Raw genomic sequence first — 20,000 nt, forward strand, 5'->3', positions numbered from 1 at the left:
AAGGTCTCCCATATATGAAATGGATTCTTGGCTAAAAATATTTTACTGCTAAGATTGTTAAATTAACAGATATTGTTATACACCCCAAAACCAAAAAAGGACTAAAATATAGCCTGCCCATATTGGTATTGTTGGATTCAGTACAACCCCACCTTTCCAACAAGCCATCATATGTGTTTCTATGATAATCCCTGGCAAAGCAGCCACAAAGTAAATGAAAACATTCTGCATAGATATTAATTTTTTGCATGTCCGTTTATTTTAGGTGTATGTTTACATGTCTCTACTCATTCCATACATCAATATATTCACATCCAGTCTTTTCTAGTAGGTAAAGCAACTTCCTGACTATAAACATGCCAAGTTTCAAAGGTCTCAGAGCTTGTGTAATTGATCTGCACTAATTTATATGCCTTAACTCCAATACGGACAGGCTATATTTTAGTCCTTTTTTGGTTTTGGGGTGTATAACAATATCTGTTAATTTAACAATCTTAGCAGTAAAATATTTTTAGCCAAGAATCCATTTCATATATGGGAGACCTTAGAGATGAGGAAAAACATTGTTGGGTTTAGTTCTACCTCCGGTAGGGTATCTCAAAAACTAAAGCCCTTTCTGACCATTTGTCACTAGCCTATGTGTAGATCATTTGGTTCAACTCCCACAGGGTACGTGAGTCATTTGGTCCAACTCCCACAGGGTAGGTGTGTTTATTATGTGTAGATCAACTCCCATAGGGTGCGTGTGTTTATTATGTGTAGATCATTTGGTTCAACTCCCATAGGGTAGGTGTGTCTATTATGTGTAGATCAACTCCAATAGGATACATGTGTCTATTACCGTATGTGCAGCCAATACTTCACAATAGTATTCGATCAATGAACCTAACATCTTTCAGTAGCCATAAGTGTGTAGATTCGGACAACATCTGGTTTGGCTCTTAGCGGGAGCACTTATTGCCTAAAATACCCGCTTTTGTTTAGCGTCCTCAGAGTTTGGTGCTGGGCTGGTGTGTGTCCTGGTGTGCGCCCAACCCATTAGACCCAGGTCCGGAGACCACTGGTGGTCCGCAAGCTATCCCAAGTGGTCCGCGAGCAGACGTGGTAAAATATAATATAGATGAGTTGTTTGCAATATTGAACCAACTTGTATGTAAATCCAAACAGTTCTGCAACACTGCCTAAGTGCAAAGACAATAAGCAAGGTGGTTCAGTGAGTAGGCCTATTGTGTAGGCTAATATACTGTTGAAGTAGGTCTCATCTTCTGTTTGTTTTTAGCTAGGTGGTCCGTGCGTTTCTTTTTTATTGGTTAAGTGGCCCTTCGTCTGAAAAATTGTGAGAAACGCTGCATTAGACCCATCAAGGTGCAATGAGAGACATCTAAATGTAGAAAACACTGCATTAGACCCATCGAGGTGCAATGAGAGACATCTAGATGTGGAAAACGCAGCTATAGGCCACGGGCGGTAATAGATCACTTTCCAAAACATGTTTGTTGTTGTTTGTTAACACAAAATAAGGGGTGATGTAAAGAATCATTAATAATTGCATGAAAATACACACACACACACCTGGATGTGTTTGTGCCCTGGCCAGTGTGTATCTGTGTGTGTGCGTGTGTTTGTGCGCGTGTGTAATGTTGTAAGAGTAATGTGTGTGTGTGCGTGCACGTGTGATGTTTCTAAAAAGAGTACGGCAATGGTCATATACTGTGTGTGTTTATATGCGCTTCTGACCATATGTGGTGTGTGTGTGTGTGTGAGAGAGAGTGTGTGTGAATGTGTGCATATTTTAAAAGAATGTAAATGTGTTGTCAGGCCAGCTTCTGATTTGTTCTGGGGACCTTGGCGACGTGGCTACCATGACAACGTGCCGTAACTGTGGACAGCGGGTCCAAACCAGAGTGGTGTATCACAGCGGCGCCTTCACCTGGCTCATATGTGGACTCTGCGTTCTGTTTGGGTAACACACGCACACACACACACACACACACACACACACACACACACACACACACACACACACACACACACACACGCAATTTGTATTTCACACAATCTCTCTCCTTCCTCTTTAAAAGTTGAACCAAGTTCAAACCTGCCGCTGGCTGATGTGATCCCCGCCTAAAGCGATTGAGAGCACCTGATCAGATAGAACGTACAGACGGCACAAATCTTTCAATCGGAATGACAAAACACTGTCCATGTAAACATGGCTTTTGTCCACCACTGTCTGGCTTCATTCTTTCTCTCTCTCTCTCTGCCCCCCCCCAGGTTGGTGTTTGGCTGTTGTCTAATCCTCTTCATTCTCTCTCTCCCTCTCTTCATCTCTCTATCTCTCTCTCCCTCTTCTCTCTCTCAGGTTGGTGTTTGGATGTTGTGTCATCCCCTTCTTCGTGGACAGCTGCAAAGATGCCCATCACTTTTGCACCAACTGCAATGTCAACCTGTGTATCCACAAGAGGATGTAGCGTTGTAGGGTGTAGCACACACACACACACACACACACGGAATCTTGTACACACTCACACTGTCACACACACACTCGCACACACAGACACGCACCCACACATACAATCTTGGTACACACACACACAACACATACACACACAGACACACACCCACACATGCAATCTTGTACACACTTACACACACACACACACTTTTGTATGAGTATCATTTTGAGTGAAACACATCTCTCTATTCTGACTAGTCATTAAAGATGCACTAAGCAACAAATGGATGTGTTTTGTCGTTCATCTTTATGATACTGTGGCCATTTATACAATTAGGTCCAGTTTGTGTGTGTGTGTGTGTGTGTGTACAAATATGTTCATCCCCATCATTACCACAGCCAATTCATTGAAGTTCAAATTGAACTATTGAATAAATTAACTTAAAGATGGTCTATCACATTATTGCATTTAAACTAGAATCAAATGTGTTTAAAAGTACTTTGTCTTTCAAATGTAGTGTAATCAAAAGTACAATATTTGTCTTTCAAATGTAGTGGAGTAAAAGTCACAAGTTTTAAAAAAAAAAATAAAAAAAATACTCAAGTACAGATTCCCAAAAATCATACTTAAGTACAGTAATCAAGTCAATGTACTTAGTTACTGTCCTCCTCTATTCTGCTGCACATTGTGTGTCCTTGTGTGTGTGTGTGTGTGTGTGTGTGTGAGTTAGTAAGACCGCTCAACGGGAGGTTTTGAGCTCACACTGGAAAACTGCTTATCTAATAAAATCTAATCTTATATCCAGGGTGCGATTTGTAGGGGGGGATGGTGGGGATTTTCCCACCTCTGGTTTTCCTATCCCTATCTCTGCTAAATTATTTTTATCCCTGGTGGGGACAACATTTATCCCCCTCTGCCCCTCATATTGATTAATGCTACTTCATATAAGTAAAGCGCTGCAACGTGAGAACAGTCTAGTAGGCTAGCCTACATAATAATCTGACATCAGAAACGCGTCACCGTCAGCACTCATGCTGCTGACACAGTGGCTGCGTGATAACTAATTGGCCTTGATCGTGCAGGACATTTCAGAATGTCGAGTGTGTAATCCATCATAAATGGCTAGTTTCAATGGAAAAGTTAGCTGGACAAATGAAAGAAAAACGAGAAGGATTCAGTGAAGCATATCGTCATATTTTAGAACCTTCAAAATTAGAAAACTGATGCAACTGAGATGGAGGACAACTGCACGAGAGTAGAACGTAGGCCTATTGTCGAAGGAACTTACATTAAATGAGGAGATATTTGCTGAATGTCACAAAAAGTGTTACAGAAATTGCTTGGCATCGCTTACCCAGATAGCAAACATACACTGGGACGGAACTGACGGACCACACCTACCTCAACGTCCGGCACGGATCTGCATAATGGACCTGATCCGGCGTCCAAACGCACATCGGTCCAAAATTGGTCTGGATCCGTTTGACGGATCTGGTACCAATAAGGGCTAAGACTGGCCCAGTTCCATATGGTAGTCTGTGTTACTGACGTGTTCCAGATCTGCTTATCATATGCAATACGGGTCCGCTTATTGTGTGTGGTACGGACCCGTTTATCAGACATCAGCTGGCTTTATTTGACATGTGAAATGTGATTGGTAATTAGGGCCTAATTATCCTGAAAAATCTGTTTGCTACACATTTGCTAACAGGTTCGTTATAGGTTCACCCAGGCTAAAGTTCGTAACGTTTTCCCAACAGCTCAACTGATAAAGAGCTAGGCTACAAACAAGAGGGGGGTAAAAAAAACTTTACACATAAGTGTCTAATTATTTTTTTTTTCAACAACCTGGCTGTAGAAGTGCAATCCCAGACAAAGTTTAAGTCGTGTTAATTCCACTGTTCCCATCGATATTCAGGCTGTCTTCCTCAGTCATCTCCATGGTCAATCTGAAACAACACAAAATAAACATTAGCCATTTATTTCTTTTTGAAAATAGGTAGTCACAATTACACTCGTTTTTTATCATCAGTGATCCTGTTAGCGTTATCAATGTTTTTTCCAAAATAGTTATTGTGATGGCTAAGGTAGTAGGCTAGCCCATATTGCTGGAAAGTATAACCTTAAAGTTATCAATCGCTCGGTTGCTTGTTGTTGTCTGAATAAAACAGATAAAAAGCAGATACTACCTTGAAAAGTTGGGCTGTCCTAGTCCAACCCCAGGCTGGCAAATCATGTCAAAAGATTGATAGTGAGCAAACCAAAGATCCTTGATTAACGTTACTGCTTGGACTTCTGCATGCGTGGAAAGAATATGGGGTTGTCTCATAGTAGCCTGGTAAACCAGACCCTGGAATCTTTCAGATTAAGGGTCTGGCCACGAGTAATGAAAATGGCCCAATTCGAGGGGCGGCACCAAGCATGCATTTGAAACTCTCACAGCACGCAGTTGGATAACGCTACGACCTATCACAACAATTCATGGTGTGACGTATCCAGTTCTTGCAAAGGAACGATTTGAGGGCGATTTTCTGCTCCTCTTTTAGTTGAAAAGCCAAATCTAAATCCTTTATTGTAGCGGCCAAAGCCGTTTCAAACAACTGGTGTTCATCGGTAGCTATCTTGCAATATGCCTGTTTGAGTCGTGATTCACTCGGATCTTTCACCCGTATCTTTAAATTAACCCATGAGTCGCGAGTCTCTAGTATCAATAACTCGGATCAGTTGAGTCCTACTACAATTCAATCTAAAACGATAAACAGCGCCACACACAAACCTCTTGCAACATTAGCTAGCCTACTAGCCATCATAGCTGCCAAAAATTTAACAATTTCGTAAGTAGGATAACCACAACTCCACAAATCAACTCAAGCGACTGAGTGAGCAGGCAGTCTGAGATACGGCTAGTCGGCTACGTTGTCATGAGTGGCTGTAGACGAGCGAGTAGCTCCTCCTCAAAGTGAAAAGCAATTCCACAACAAAAGCCATTCTTCACCTCTTAAATAACATTCAATGTTCTGCATGTAGCCTAGGCATACTTTAGATTTGGTGTATAGATGTAGCATATTAAAATGCAATTAGGTCGCGCCAGACAGTCCGAAACATTACGCGCTCTTAATGGAGCTGCTTTGTATACCGGGTTAGTCGGATCGCTGGGCGGGCGGTTCACGTTATGAGTCGCGAGTCCAGCCGAATCAGCCGGGCTACGTTGTCATGAGTGGATCTGTAGGCGAAGCGAGTAACTCCTCGTCAAGGTGAAAAGCAAATCCACAACAAAGCCATTCTTTCACTTCTGAAATAGCATACAATGTTCTACACGTAGGCATAGCCTACTTTAAAATGCAATTAGGTCGCGAAGACAGTCCGAAACATTGCAAGCTCTGTATGGAGCTGCTCAGGCTAGGCGGGTCAGTTGGATCAGCAGGGCGGTCGGTTACGTTGTTATGAGTCGCGAAGTCAGCCCGAATCAGCCGGGCTACGTTGTCATGAGTGGATCTTTAGAGGAGCCGAGTAACTCCTCGTCAAGGTTAAAAGAAAATCCACAACAAAAGCCATGCGTTCACTTCTGAAATAACATATATTCTGCACGCATAGCCTACTTTAAAATGCAATTAGGTCGCGAAGACAGTCTGAAACATTGCAAGCTCTGTATGGAGAGTAGGCGAGCCAGTCGGATCAGCCAAGCGGGCCGGTTACGTTGTTGTTATGAGTGCGAGTCAGCCGAATCAGCCGGCTACGTTGTCATGAGTGGATCTTTAGAGGAACGAGTAACTCCTCGTCAAGGTTAAAAGAAAATCCACAACAAAAGCCATGCTTTCACTTCTGAAATAACATATATTCTGCACGCATAGCCTACTTTAAAATGCAATTAGGTCGCGAAGACAGTTGCAATGTCCGAAACATTGCAAGCTCTGTATGGAGTTGCTTGAGTAGGCTAGCCTACCTGGGTCATTTGGATCAGCCGCGGGCGGACCGGTTACATTACGTTGTTATGAGTGCGAGTCAGTCGAATCAGCCGGCTACATTGTCATGAGTGGATCTGTAGACGAGCAAGTAGCCTAGTTTCTACTCGTGTCAAGGGGATAATAATAATAGGCCTAATGAGAATAGTAGTAGTAGTAGTAGTAGTAATAATAATAATAATAATAATAATAATAATAACAATAATAATAATTTAGTCACTGCAGGGCATTTCTACGTTCCTGTTTCTATGTCTACATTGAAAGTCAATTGCTTAGGCTAGGTTAAGACAATAAATAAACAGTCTGGCTCAAACTGCTTTCTTTCCCGTGAGTGGGTGGAGATTTTGATGCTATTATATTAGGCCATTTTATATTATATTATATTATATTATATTATATTAGGCTACCTAACATGATATACATATCATAGCTATACATATATATATATATATATATATATATATGTATAGCTATGATTAATAGGCTAATAATATTAGTTGCCTAGTAGGCCTATTAGCTGCCTATAATACCTATTAGAATAGATTCCTAGTAGCCTACTATTAGTATATAGTAGTGGTAATAAACATTGTAGCAGAGTAGCATTAGACCTAGGCAAATTTTCTATTGTTAACAAAACAACAACAAATAATTAATTATTATAATATAGGCTACCCTCTCTGTCAATAAGATCAAAGTTTCTGAACATGAGCACCAAAAAGATGAACAATGTGTGGATGCACTTTGACCAGGAGAGCAAAACTCTTAGGCTAAATGCAAGTACTGCAAAAACCTGGTTTCAAATCATGGAGGATCCACATCCAACATGAGAAGGCACTTAACGAAATGAAGCACCCCACTGCACTGCTTGAACGTAGGACTGAATTTCTTTGCGATTTAGCAATACTGACTCAAGTGACTCAAGTGACTCGTTCAACCCGGATCAGTTTAGTGAGTGACTCAGAATAACCCGGATCCTTAAAAGGAATCGAGTTTGACAGGCCTATCTTGCAATGTTTTCTAGATGATTCCGGACGTCGCAGCACCGTCGTCATCAGTGCAGCTCGCCTTTGTCCCGCCTACACCGATTTGATTGGTCCCTCTCGCTCGAGAGGTAGAAGAAATTTGGATCATTGCTCGTGGCCAGAGTATTTTGCGGGCACAATTCAAATTGTGCTCTCGCGAGAACTCTGGATTTCCAGGGTAGTCTCATAGCACTGTTAGATCTGACACAAACAACAATTGACTACTTTTACCACTGCTAGGTAAGAATAAAAATAATGAAACGAACATATGATCAATATTGAGCCAACTATATCTTTTTTTCCAGCCTTACTGTAGAAATGAAGTGGCCATGGGAACATAGTGCACCCCCATGGTTTCTAAATTTGTGCCATTCCAAAATACCTTTTTTTTTCTTTAGCAGCCAGTTGACAATGAAGTAGGGAAAGGACAGTCAATTTAGCAGAATCAGCACCTTAATTAATATCATTACCACCTGGGTCTGCTGTGAAAAAATGGTCCTTCGGTTCATATCCGTATCACAGGTTTGGGCCAAATCAGTGTTTTGTATTTTAAAAGCATCTCCTGACTTCCAGTTCAGTTGCGGAAATTGGACCTGGGACAAATCTGTAAACCGGAGATAAAACAGCATTGCTAGCAGAGCTGAAACCTGTATCAGGAGCAGACCTGGCCCACAGTCAGATACCGTATGTCCGCTACAGGCGGATCTAAAGGCTTTTATGCGGATCCGGCCCAAAGGAAATTGCTATCTGGGTATTCAATGGCTCTCTATCGAAACACCTGTAGTTTGCGGAGGACGAACGAGAAAGCACTCGTTTGATAAATCAGCCAGTAGGCTAGGCCTAGTAGACAAATAGTTTTCAGAAATAATCTGTACTGCAAAAACGAATGTTGGTGGGTATTTAAACTATCTGGCGGGTGTTTTAACAGCTGCAGGAAATAGAAGCTTCATGGTGTTTATGTTCTGGTTCGTAAATTATTTTCATAAAACTTCAAGTTGCCCTAGCCTACTCTCCAAACTGTTCACTGCACTGTAGCCAATTAACTGACAGTATTATAGTAGGCTATTTATTTTCTGTAGGCTACAATACACACATTTATTTTTTCAACTTTTGCAATATTACGCACTTGGCTACTGAACGCAAATCAGCAGGAGAGAGAATGCACGTAGCCTACGCAGCGTGTAGCGCAATGTGTAGGCTATTTGGTTACCAACTAACACTGTTAGCCAATTCACTAACTTAAGACTTCAGTGCCATCACAACGTTTTTTTACACAACAAATACAGAAAGGATGGAGGCAGCAAAAGTAGTCATTTCAGATGGGGCAAGAACAAGGTGAATTGTATGCTTGTCAAAACGTAGGCTAGTCCTACACTGCAGCTGATCATCATACCAAGCACACTCCAAGCACCACGGTAAACTAAAACTAAAATGTTACAAAGGGGGCAAAATTAATATAGGGGTTACAAACTTATTCAAAATCACCAAAAAGAAATCAAGTTGGAATTAAAGTAACTAACCTAGCACTGTCTCGTAAAATCATTCGACTTAAAAGTAAGTCAGACTCATCCTGAAAACAAATTTGTCTGCCAGTGCGCCAAATTTGTCCTACAAACAAGCTAATTTGGCTGCCAGTCTGTGACCAAAATAGGGATCTCTTCATGTGTTCACACGGTCAGTGGCCTTAAATAGGGATCTCTTTATGTCCAAACGGTCAGTGGCCTTAAATAGGGATCTCTTTATGTGTTCAAACGGTCAGTTGCTGCAGCCAACAGTTAGAGCATCCAGGCAGCTGCAGTTCTACACTCGGGGGGCATGTTAATGAGTTACACTTCCCAGAGTAGTTTCAATGGATTTAACCAGATTTAAGAATCTTTCAATGGACTTAACCAGATTTAAGAACCCTGGATTTAACCTTTTAGAGGAAAGTTTGTTATGTCAAGATATAATTTAGAAACTTCACAGATATACTCTAACTTCTGACAGTGATCGGTTGTGGTAGGCGCATTCAAAAGTTCCCGGCCAAAGAAGACCCATGTTGCCACGCCTTACTTTACGCCTAGGCATAACCTATCCCATGGAAGCTAGCTAGTTACTTAACGCCTAGGCATAACCTATCACACGGAAGCTAGCTAGTTACTTAACGCCTAGGCATAACCTATCACACGGAAGCTAGTTACTTAACGCCTAGGCATAACCTATCCCACGCCTTACTTAACGCCTAGGCAGGACCTATCCCACGCCTTACTTAACACCTAGGCATAACCTATCACACGGAAGCTAGTTACTTAACGCCTAGGCATTACCTACCCCATGCCTTACTTAACGCCTAGGCATTACCTATCAGGGTTTATTGCTCTCAAACTCAAACTTGTAGCATAAATAAATACACACCCATGTAGCAAATAAATACACACCCACACCACATGTTAGGAATCAAAAAGTTTATTTTTTTATGCAATCAGAAAAGTTGGATCTGCATTTATATGTATTACAATGTAACATCCAACATCATAATACAACTCATAATATCCTCTGAAACGTTAGCGTGTTTGATTGACATGGACAAAACAACGAGGTGAAATTCAGCTCAGTCTCTGTGTGCTACATTCTTACTCTCAGGTATTTAAAGGTGATATACATAGAAATGGTGACATAGAACCCTCTTCACCTTGACTCGAGTACTCCATTCGTCCATGCTATGTCTATCTTTAAGGTTGGAAACGTAACAACTCTTTTCTGCAGTGAACAGCACCGAGCCAGCTGTGTAGCCATGTCTTTTACTGCCCAACTCTGGGCCTTTTATCGGCCAACTCTGGGCCTTTTACTGCCCAACTCAACTCTGGGCCTTTTACCGGCCAACTCTGGGCCTTTTACTGCCCAACTCAACTCTGGGCCTTTTACTGCCCAACTCAACTCTGGGCAACTCTGGGCCTTTTACTGCCCAACTCTGGGCCTTTTACTGCCCAACTCAACTCTGGGCCTTTTACCGGCCAACTCAACTCTGGGCCTTTTACCGGCCAACTCAACTCTGGGCCTTTTACCGGCCAACTCTGGGCATTTTACTGCCCAACTCAACTCTTGGCCTTTTACTGCCCAACTCTGGGCAACTCTGGACCTTTTACTGCCCAACTCTGGGCCTTTTACTGCCCAACTCTGGGCAACTCTGGGCCTTTTACTGCCCAACTCTGGGCAACTCTGGGCCTTTTACTGCCCAACTCTGGGCCAGAACAACACCGTCTCTGTGGTATATTCAGGTTGCGCCCTCTACCTAGTTCACAGAATTAGCCCATTTCACAAGATGGGGCCGCTGTATAAATCAACTTCCTGTGGAAGAGCACTGCCCCATAGACAGCAAAAGAAAAGTCCACAGGAAAGACAGAAACAGGAAGACGTTTTACCCTGCCAATTAAGGTATCATTAACATCGATGAGGTCAGACACCTGGACACTGTGAAATTGGTCACTTGACTCTTAAGTGCTGCGCACGACAGCACAGACATGAGTGTGCGGTCCCTTACCACGCACCTCAGCGCCGGAGTTTTTAACTGCCAAACCCTGGATGAACATCGGATTTTATGGGGTGGCGCCGACAAAATAGAACCGAATCGCAACCCACACAGCGACAGCGGCAAAGTGTGATGCTGGTGTGCGAAGTTGTATTGAGAACAATGGAATCTAATGTAATTGAATGTTGTTAAATCATGTTGCCACCGGTGATAAACGGAGATAAACAAACGTCCAAAGCAGAGTGTAGCGCAATCATGTGGGCCCGGTGTGTGCAGTGTTTCACCATGTGGTGCTCCACCCTACCTTGCTCAGAGAATTCACACCACTATTTACCAGTACAATAGGTGAAAACGATCAAAGTCTTAATTGAACTTCCTGAATCTCCTGAAACGAATGTGATGACATTTTGAATTTGCAAAAGTTGTTTAAACTGACATTTTGAGGTTAAATCTGAAACATGTTAATGATGACGATGGGGCTAGGAACTGACATATTGTTCTCTCTCCCTCTTTTTTTAAAAAAAAAAAAAGAAATGTTTCTATAACGCATCAACTACTTAATTACATTTCCATGACCACCCATACTGAGCACATAACATCTCAAGGTCGACCCTTATTTTTAACAAAAGGAGTCTTTTTTTCTGTTTTATGTTACGAGGTTCTGAGGCAACCTCTGGAGTCCTCTATCTTCGAGAAACAGCGCCATCTGGTGTCAGGATTGATTAAGAGCCCCATTCTTTGTCTTGGTGACACAGCGCCCTCTTGTGGTTCTTCTGAGTGCTGTACATGGGGCTGAACTTATTTCTGCCGCCTCGCACACGGCCAGCACGGATCGCTGTAGAGAAAGAGAGAGAGAGAGAGAGGGGGGAGAGAGGGAGAGAGAGGGGGGAGGAGAGAGAGAGAGAGAGAGAGAGAGAAAGGGAGGGACAGAGAGGGGGGAGGAGAGAGAGAGAGAGAAAGGGAGGGATAGAGAGGAAGTAATTTAGAGGAAGGATTTATATACAGTATATTTTTTGTATTATATATATAATGTATCAGGCTTTAGCAGTGAAAATGTGTTTCCTCTAAGAATAACCTTTTACAATCATTTGGCTTTTTCCCCTCAAAGAAGTATAACCTTTTACAATAATTTGGCTTGTTGCTTGACTAGTTGATCCTCAAAGAATAACCTTTTACAATAATTTGACTTGTTGCTTGACTAGTTGATCCTCAAAGAACAACCTTTTACAATCATTTGGCTTGTTGCTTGACTAGTTGATCCTCAAAGAACAACCTTTTACAATCATTTGGCTTGTTGCTTGACTAGTTGATCCTCAAAGAACAACCTTTTACAATCATTTGGCTTGTTGCTTGACTAGTTGATCCTCAAAGAACAACCTTTACAATCATTTGGCTTGTTGCTTGACTAGTTGATCCTCAAAGAACAACCTTTCACAATCATTTGGCTTGTTGCTTGACTAGTTGATCCTCAAAGAACAACCTTTCACAATCATTTGGCTTGTTGCTTGACTAGTTGATCCTCAAAGAACAACCTTTTACAATCATTTGGCTTGTTGCTTGGGGGTGGGCAAATATATCAGAGGGGTCGCAAAATTATTTGCAGTCTGAATTAGACATTTTTCTAAAGGTTTTTTAGACCAACCTGTTTTAAAAATGGGGATATTTAGTAGCCGTAGATGTAGGCTTCCAATTCACAGTTTTTCCATAATGTTCCTCAGAAAGTGGATAGGTCTACTCTGTTAACACAAACTCAAATATCTACCTGCGCCCCTTGCAATGATGCCTCTGCTTCCAATGCCCATTTTGAACATTTTGAAACCAAATGTAGCCGGTTTGAGAGAAGGGGGTCGCAAGACACTGGACACTGACATGTTTTTTTTGGGGTCGCCATACAAAAGATGTTTTTTGAGATGTTTTTTTGGGGGGGTCGCCATACAAAAGATGTTTTTTTGAGATGTTTTTTTTGGGCCGCCATACAAAAGATGTTTTTTTGAGATGTTTTTTTTGGGGTCGCCATACAAAAGATGTTTTTTTGAGATCTTTTTTTTGGGGTCGCCATACAAAAAGTTTAAAAACCACTGGACTACTGAGTCTCTTACATCTTAAGGCGAGACACGGCAGGTGAAAACATCGTTTTTTTCATGCACTGGTCAATTTCGAGATTTTGGGCTAATTTGCTACCTTAGCATGTATTCTTTCACACTACAACCACAAAGCCCGATTTACACATTTAGGTGTTTATTTCATTACATTTTGTCTACTCACTGTATATTTCTCCTAAATTCACCAAAAGTTAGTCTTCTAACATTTCATGCTCTACACCACACCAAAACATAACATGTGTAGTACCGTTGGAAAGCTCTGTTTTTCCTGCATGACGCTGTGCTATCCAAATATGGACACTTCCTTTGTAACCGCAAACCAAATCAAAAAAGTTCAAAGGCGAAGTCTAGGCTGAGAACGAATCTCTTGGCTGTGTTCCAAGGCTGTTTTCTCAAATTGAGTTTTTCTCATTTTCCAGTAGAAACATCTCAGCCTATGAAGCACCTATGTACACCAAACTTTCCAGATATACACTTAGCAGTATTCTGAAGATATTTACAGAGGGATTTGTTAATAAATCATTCCTAGCCTGATTTATGTGACATTTTAATCAAAAATATATGGCAAAAATCAATTTTTTAAGGCTATGGACAGTATATTCTGATTTCCTAGGTAATGAAAGCAGACATCCTGAAATCCCTCTGTAATTTTATTTTCATCTTGTATGCAAACAAAATGAAAAAATAATTTTGTACCTGGCTTTATCATATGTTCAGATCTATCTACCGAAAATATATGCAAATTTGCACATATTTAATGAGATGATGCCTAATTTGCATAATTAAACATTCGAATTTCAAAAACTTGTAATACATTTTTTGTTCATACTTGTGTAAGTAATCAACTGAGGAAGTTTCATGGTGATGTCTATTATTTTAAAATTTTACCCTATTCACCTGTTGTGTCTCGCCTTAAGCCAAAATCTGTCTTGGTGTGTGTGTGTGTGTCAGAGTTTCCGCTTGAAAAAAAGGTGCCGGTCAAAGTGACCAGCAGAGGTTTCAATGATACCATTAGATTGTGCCACAAATGATCCACGGACCAGCAATCTCCTCGTCGAGGAGGCCCTAACCCTGCAGATCAGAAGACAGAGAAAGCATGCTCTGGGAACAGTACACAGTTGCATGTCCAGTGTAGCCATGGGAACAGTACACGGTTGCATGTCCAGTGTAGCCATGGGAACAGTACACAGTTGCATGTCCAGTGTAGCCATGGGTCTGTCTACACGGAAAATGACAAGCATCTTAGGGCCGCCCCCGCACCTCCACTTCCAATGTGACGCGTTCTGACAGATATGCCCGACACTTCGGCTTTTTCTCTGGTGGAGGTGGAGCTGACTGGACATCTGAGGCTTCAGGCGTTACCGATTTACCATCATCCATCGCGTCTGGCCTCTAAAAAAAGCTTTTAAAGCTAGTCTGCCTGGGCCTGGCCATGTTTGAACTGTCTTACTCATTCATTCGTTGTTTAACAGTAGAGCCTCTTCCTTTAAAACATAGCCAGAGGACGTATTCTTGCTTTAGTATAGGCCTACATTTTAGGCTTATTCTCAAATTCAGACTGTGTTAGAGGGACGAGATTATTAGCCAATTTCAATCGGACAATTTGACTGGAGAGATTTAAATTTGTCGAACATTTAATTTTTTTTCCGACCAATGTCCGGCAATTACCGGACGACAGAAACCCTGGTGTGTGCGTGTGTGTGCGCGTGCGTGTGTGTGTGTGCGCGCGCGCGAGTGTGTGTGTGTGTGTGTATGTGTGTATGTCTACCTTCTAGTCTCATCCCAACGCCTAGGCACTTCTTGAAGCGGCAGAAAGCACACTGCTGCCGAAGGATCTTGTCTATTCGGCAGTTCTGGGATTTAACGCAGTTGTAGACCTTGTTGGTGTGAGCAGTCCTCTTGAAAAAGCTCTGCATGAGAGACATGTCATATCAAACAACAACCATGTCATATCAAACACAAAGATAATCACAACAACCATGTCTTATCAAACACAAAGATAATCACAACAACCACTTCAAATATAAAAACAATCACAACAACCACTTCATATCAAACACAAAGACAAACAAAACTACCATGTCTTATCAAACACAAAGACAAACAAACAGACTCACAATTTGCACATTCATTTCAATGTAAATTATACATCAATACATTTAGCTTTACTATGAACTGATGACTTTTACTGATATTTTACAATGTGAATAAATATTATTGTTTAAACACTTAATTAAGAGTTAATTAAGTGTTAACAAACAAACAGTAAATAATTTACCTTGCAGCTTTCACATGTTTTGACGCCGTAATGGAATCCTGAGACCTTGTCTCCACAAACCGGACAGAGGTCCCCCGCCAGCTCTTGGCCTGCCATCTCCATCACCTTCACAAGTTGAGAAAGAAAATATTAAACCCTTAAAGGTGTAGGTTTTTGAACATTCTAAGTTTCGTAACAATTGAAGGTTCTAAAATTCTATGTTGAATTCAATGAACCCAGATATTCTTTAGAACGTTCATTTCCCAACATCCCTTTAAGGGTTAATAAAACTCCATTTGGTTTCATTATTTCAATGTTACGTTATGGCTATGTCCACACATAAACATGTATTATTCAATACGGAGATTTCTAATTCACTTTGGTGAAAACGTTTTCAGTCACAGAAGATGGCAATAAGACCTGTGACTTCTCCTTAGCCTGAAATGTTTTCAGGTCTCTGACTGACCAACATTGGCATCTGAATGATTGACCTGTTCTTCAGCCATTAAGAGCTGTTTTGGCATCTGACTGATTGACATGTTCTTCAGCCTTTAAGAGCTGTTTTGGCATCTGATTGATTGACATGTTCTTCAGCCTTTTTGCGCATCCATGTGGATGGAATTATTTAAAAATACAAAGAAGGAAAAATATCAGTTTTTAAAAATACCCAGTTACATAAGGACAAAGCCTAAAATGCTCTAAGGGACTGTCCCTACCTGTGGACAAAGCCTAAATTGCTAGTCTAGGGGACTGTCCCTACCTGTGGACAAAGCCTAAATTGCTAGTCTAGGGGACTGTCCCTACACGTGGACAAAGCCTAAAATGCTCTAAGGGACTGTCCCTACCTGTGGACAAAGCCTAAATTGCTAGTCTAGGGGACTGTCCCTACCTGTGGACAAAGCCTAAATTGCTAGTCTAGGGGGCTGTCCCTACCTGTGGACAAAGCCTAAATTGCTAGTCTAGGGGACTGTTCCTACATGTGGACAAAGCCTAAAATACTCTAGGGGACTGTTCCTACTGTTCCTCCATCTGGATATGAGCGCCAGCTAAACTACAATGGGTTCCTTTAACAGTTCCATCTGGATATGAGCGCCCGCTAAACTACAATGGGTTCCTTTAACAGTTCCATCTGGGTTCACTTGCAGGTCCCAAACCTTTTTACGATTTTAAAATTGAGTGACATCATAAATCGTAAACTCGCACGCACTACAATATTCGAAAACAATGAGGATCTCACACTACAGGATTGTTTATTAAGATTACCATCCCGAGGTTTTAAAGGTGCCATGTGTAAGAATTGAGGTAAACATATCCAAAAAAATGAGCTACACGCACAAAAAAGAATTAGAAGAAATTAGGGCGATGAAATTACTAGCCACAGCCGGACAGGTGTCATAATACCAGTTTCGGCCATGGGAGGCAGTATGTGGGTAACATAACCGCTAGCCAAACTGCAATACACGTGTCTTGGTTGTTACTCTGGGTAGACCAACTCACTTTCTGAAGGTATACTGCCCCCATCTTTTATGGAATGTGGAGTATGAGTTGATTTTTTGCCGGACATTACACATGGCACCTTTAAAGCCTAAAATGCTAGTCTAGGGCACTACTACTGTTCCTACGTGTGGACATTACACATGGCACCTTTAATGAATGAATGCACCGTGTTTCAAGGAAAGCAGCAAATGTATCCAATCCTGTCCCCTACCCATAAGGTCTTTTTTAGACAATTACAAATAATAGTAATAATAATAGCAATAATAATAATAAAAACGCATGACACTAGGCTATGAACAGAATCGAGTTGTATTGTCAGAGGAAAATCTGCAACTCTGACAATCATACAAAGTCGCCTTTTCACCAATTAATCAAACTTCACCGTTGGCCACCTAGGCTGCTGAAGTCAAAGATCAGCCTCATTTAACAATATTAAGCCACACACACTGGGCTTTGGAACAATTTAGCCTACTACTGTGATAGCTGTTACTTATACGTTTAACATGGTTATGGTGGTTTAACTTTTGGCTAACATGTTACATGAGTTGGCAGTGTTAACAACCCTCAGGCTTTCTATCACTGTAACGTTAGGCTATTTCCCCTGTACTTACTCCACTTGGTCCTTTATGTCGAACTTGCTAAAAAAGAAAGTCTGTGCAATTTTGATTTCTATTGGGAAAAGGAGCTGGTGTAAGAAACAAGGGTTCTGAAATAGGGCAAAACTATGCCAATTTGGTGGTTTATTAGACTAGTGTTTTTCACCCACTGTGCCGGGGCACACTAGTGTGCCGTGAGAGATCATCAGGTGTGCCGGAGAAAATTACCCAAATGTCACTCACTGGTCCAGAAAAGCAACTGTTGCATCAAAGAATTTATAACCACATGCTCTCATTGATTGTATGATTGCACTATTTGTGGTATGCAGGCATTGTACAACGGGGGGCCCATATCCAGTATTCACAGAATCACATATCCAGTTCATAACAACAATTAAATAAGATATGGTCACCTACAAATGAAACAGAGGGCGCTTGTTTTATTGAGCAGGTCTTGCATAGAAGCCATAATAAGGCTATCTGTGCATTATTTGAAGTTTTAGGCTACGGTACGTTCTTCACACAGGATGTTAGTGTGCCGTGGGACATTTTAAGTGTCAAAAGTGTGCCGTGGCACAAAAAAGGTTGAAAAACACTGTATTAGACAACTAATAGTGCCGATTTGGTGGTTTATTATAATAGTGGAGGGAGATGGAATAAACCAAGGCCAAATAAGCAACTAGGCTACACTAAGTCCCACACACAAAACATTACCCAAACGTTTAGAAATTGCGTCGTAAATATCAAACATGTTTGATACCTCCGGGCACTCATGGACCCACTAACATTCTGTCTTTAAATTTCTCACACTACAAGACAATCAGTTCTGATCAGGCTGTAGGAGTGAACGCTCCCAACACACAAACACACATGGTGCACTGACAACATTCTAGAGTTCATTTCTAAATTCTATTCTAGAGTTCAAATACTGTACCCGCATGAGATCAGAGAAGATGGGTGCTGTTCTGGGGTCAGCTCCTTTTGCTGCAGCAACAGAAGAAGAGTTAGTTTAGCCTCTGTGTGTGTGTGTGTGTGTGTATATATATGTATATGTGTGTGTGTGTATGTATGTGTGTGTGTATATGTGTCTGTACGTGTGTATGTCTGTGTGTTTGTCTGTGTGTGTGTGTCTATGTGTGTGTGTGTGTGTGTATGTATTTGTGTTTACTATGCAAGAGTTGGGTAGAACCGGCACAATAGTAACACTTTTCTATTCTCTCCGTTCAAACTCCATTCACACAAAAACGATAGACTTGAAAGCTATGAAATTTAGCCAGAAAGCAGTCATACATGATCATACTCCAAGAAAGTTGAAACAGAATTCAAGCGATATTGCGGTAATTTGTAGGTGTGTGTGTATGTGTGTGTTTGTATGTCTGTGTGTGTATATGTGTGTGTTCACCTTCATCTTTAGAGACTGGAGCCTCCAGCAGTCGCTGACGGTCAGACGACACCAGCGAAGTCTGAGGACTCGTCTTTTTTTGCCTGATGACCCGTGAAGTGCTCGCTGAAACCGACGTCTGAGCCTGGGTGCGAGGTGCCAGCAGTAGAGCCTGGGTGAGATGGACACTTTTATTCGGATGTGTTCCTTAGCATTAAATGGGTTAGTTAGCAGTCTGATTAGCATTAACATGTCAAATCACATAGGTTAGCAGCTTTATTAGCATTAGCACTTTTATTCGGATGTGTTCCTTAGCATTAAATGGGTTAGTTAGCAGTCTAATTAGCATTAACATGTCAAATCACATAGGTTAGCAGCTTTATTAGCATTAGCAGTTTAATTACCATTAGCTTGTTAGATCAAATGGGCTAGCAGTTAAATAAGCATTAGCTCGTCAGATCAAATAGGTTTGCAGTTTAATTTAGCAATTAGTCCCGAAGAGCTGTAGGTTCCGTAGTGATTTCAGAAAAGCTAAGAAGCGTTGTTCGGCATGATCAAATGTTCCATGACGGTGCTGTCGATATTATGCACAAATCACATCAGATGACCCAGTGCCATACCTGTATCAGTTCAGTTTTGTTTTCTTCTGTCGTAAGGTCAGATCTCTCCACCACTGGAAGAGAACACATTCAGACATTCATTCGAAGAATTCTATGAATTCATCAACATTGAATTCTTAGTTCAAAGACCAAGCTCAAAGCAAGTGGTTGATGAGACACGGATATCACTGCATCAACATGTAGTTAGAAAAATAAACTAGTTTCACTGGAGGGCGCTCGTACCACACTTGGGTCCAAATACCCAAGGGGTCCCGAGTTCGAGTCTGATCCCGGTCATTTCCCGATCCCATCCCACCTCTGTCTTCCTGTTTATCTTTTCACTGTCCGCTCACAATAGAGGCAAACATAAATAGAAAAATAAGTCGATATGACCAAAATAATGTGGGCTCACACTTAGGTGGGCTAGCAATAAGTAGGGATGCAACGTTATACATAGGCAAGACATCGATATCGGCTGATATCGCACTTAGATGGCCTAGCACTAAGTAGGGATGCACCGTTATATCGGCCCTACATCGAGATCACTACTTGATATCGGCCTTGTTGACTGACCGTTATATATCGGTTATACCTTTATACATCAATACCAGTTGATATTG

The 20,000-nt window shown here is 41.4% G+C and overlaps 2 protein-coding genes across 4 annotated transcripts in view; one reads left to right on the top strand and one right to left on the bottom strand.

Moving 5' to 3' along the window:
• The window catches only part of LOC125297407 (lipopolysaccharide-induced tumor necrosis factor-alpha factor homolog), a 6,016-nt gene extending 3,460 nt beyond the window's left edge, over nt 1-2,556 (top strand). The window contains exons 6-7 of the mRNA XM_048247780.1: nt 1,819-1,963; nt 2,363-2,556. Of these exons, the coding sequence (XP_048103737.1) occupies nt 1,819-1,963; nt 2,363-2,471 (254 nt within the window). The 3' untranslated portion in view covers nt 2,472-2,556. The remainder of the gene's footprint in view (nt 1-1,818; nt 1,964-2,362) is intronic.
• Nucleotides 2,557-9,869: 7,313 nt separating this feature from the next.
• The window catches only part of LOC125297346, a 23,766-nt gene continuing 13,635 nt past the window's right edge, over nt 9,870-20,000 (bottom strand). For 2 of the 3 annotated variants that reach the window (XM_048247673.1, XM_048247672.1), the window contains exons 7-12: nt 19,402-19,454; nt 18,803-18,953; nt 18,335-18,384; nt 15,329-15,433; nt 14,819-14,960; nt 13,890-14,121 (exon numbers count right to left, since the gene is read on the bottom strand). In XM_048247673.1, the coding sequence (XP_048103630.1) occupies nt 13,940-14,121; nt 14,819-14,960; nt 15,329-15,433; nt 18,335-18,384; nt 18,803-18,953; nt 19,402-19,454 (683 nt within the window). In that variant the 3' untranslated portion in view covers nt 13,890-13,939. Of the gene's footprint in view, nt 11,784-13,889; nt 14,122-14,818; nt 14,961-15,328; nt 15,434-18,334; nt 18,385-18,802; nt 18,954-19,401; nt 19,455-20,000 lie in introns of those variants that run through there. The other variant, XM_048247674.1, reaches the window with a different exon arrangement.

Source organism: Alosa alosa, chromosome 7 (assembly GCF_017589495.1).
Source record: "Alosa alosa isolate M-15738 ecotype Scorff River chromosome 7, AALO_Geno_1.1, whole genome shotgun sequence".
Taxonomy (NCBI): Eukaryota; Metazoa; Chordata; class Actinopteri; order Clupeiformes; family Clupeidae; genus Alosa; species Alosa alosa.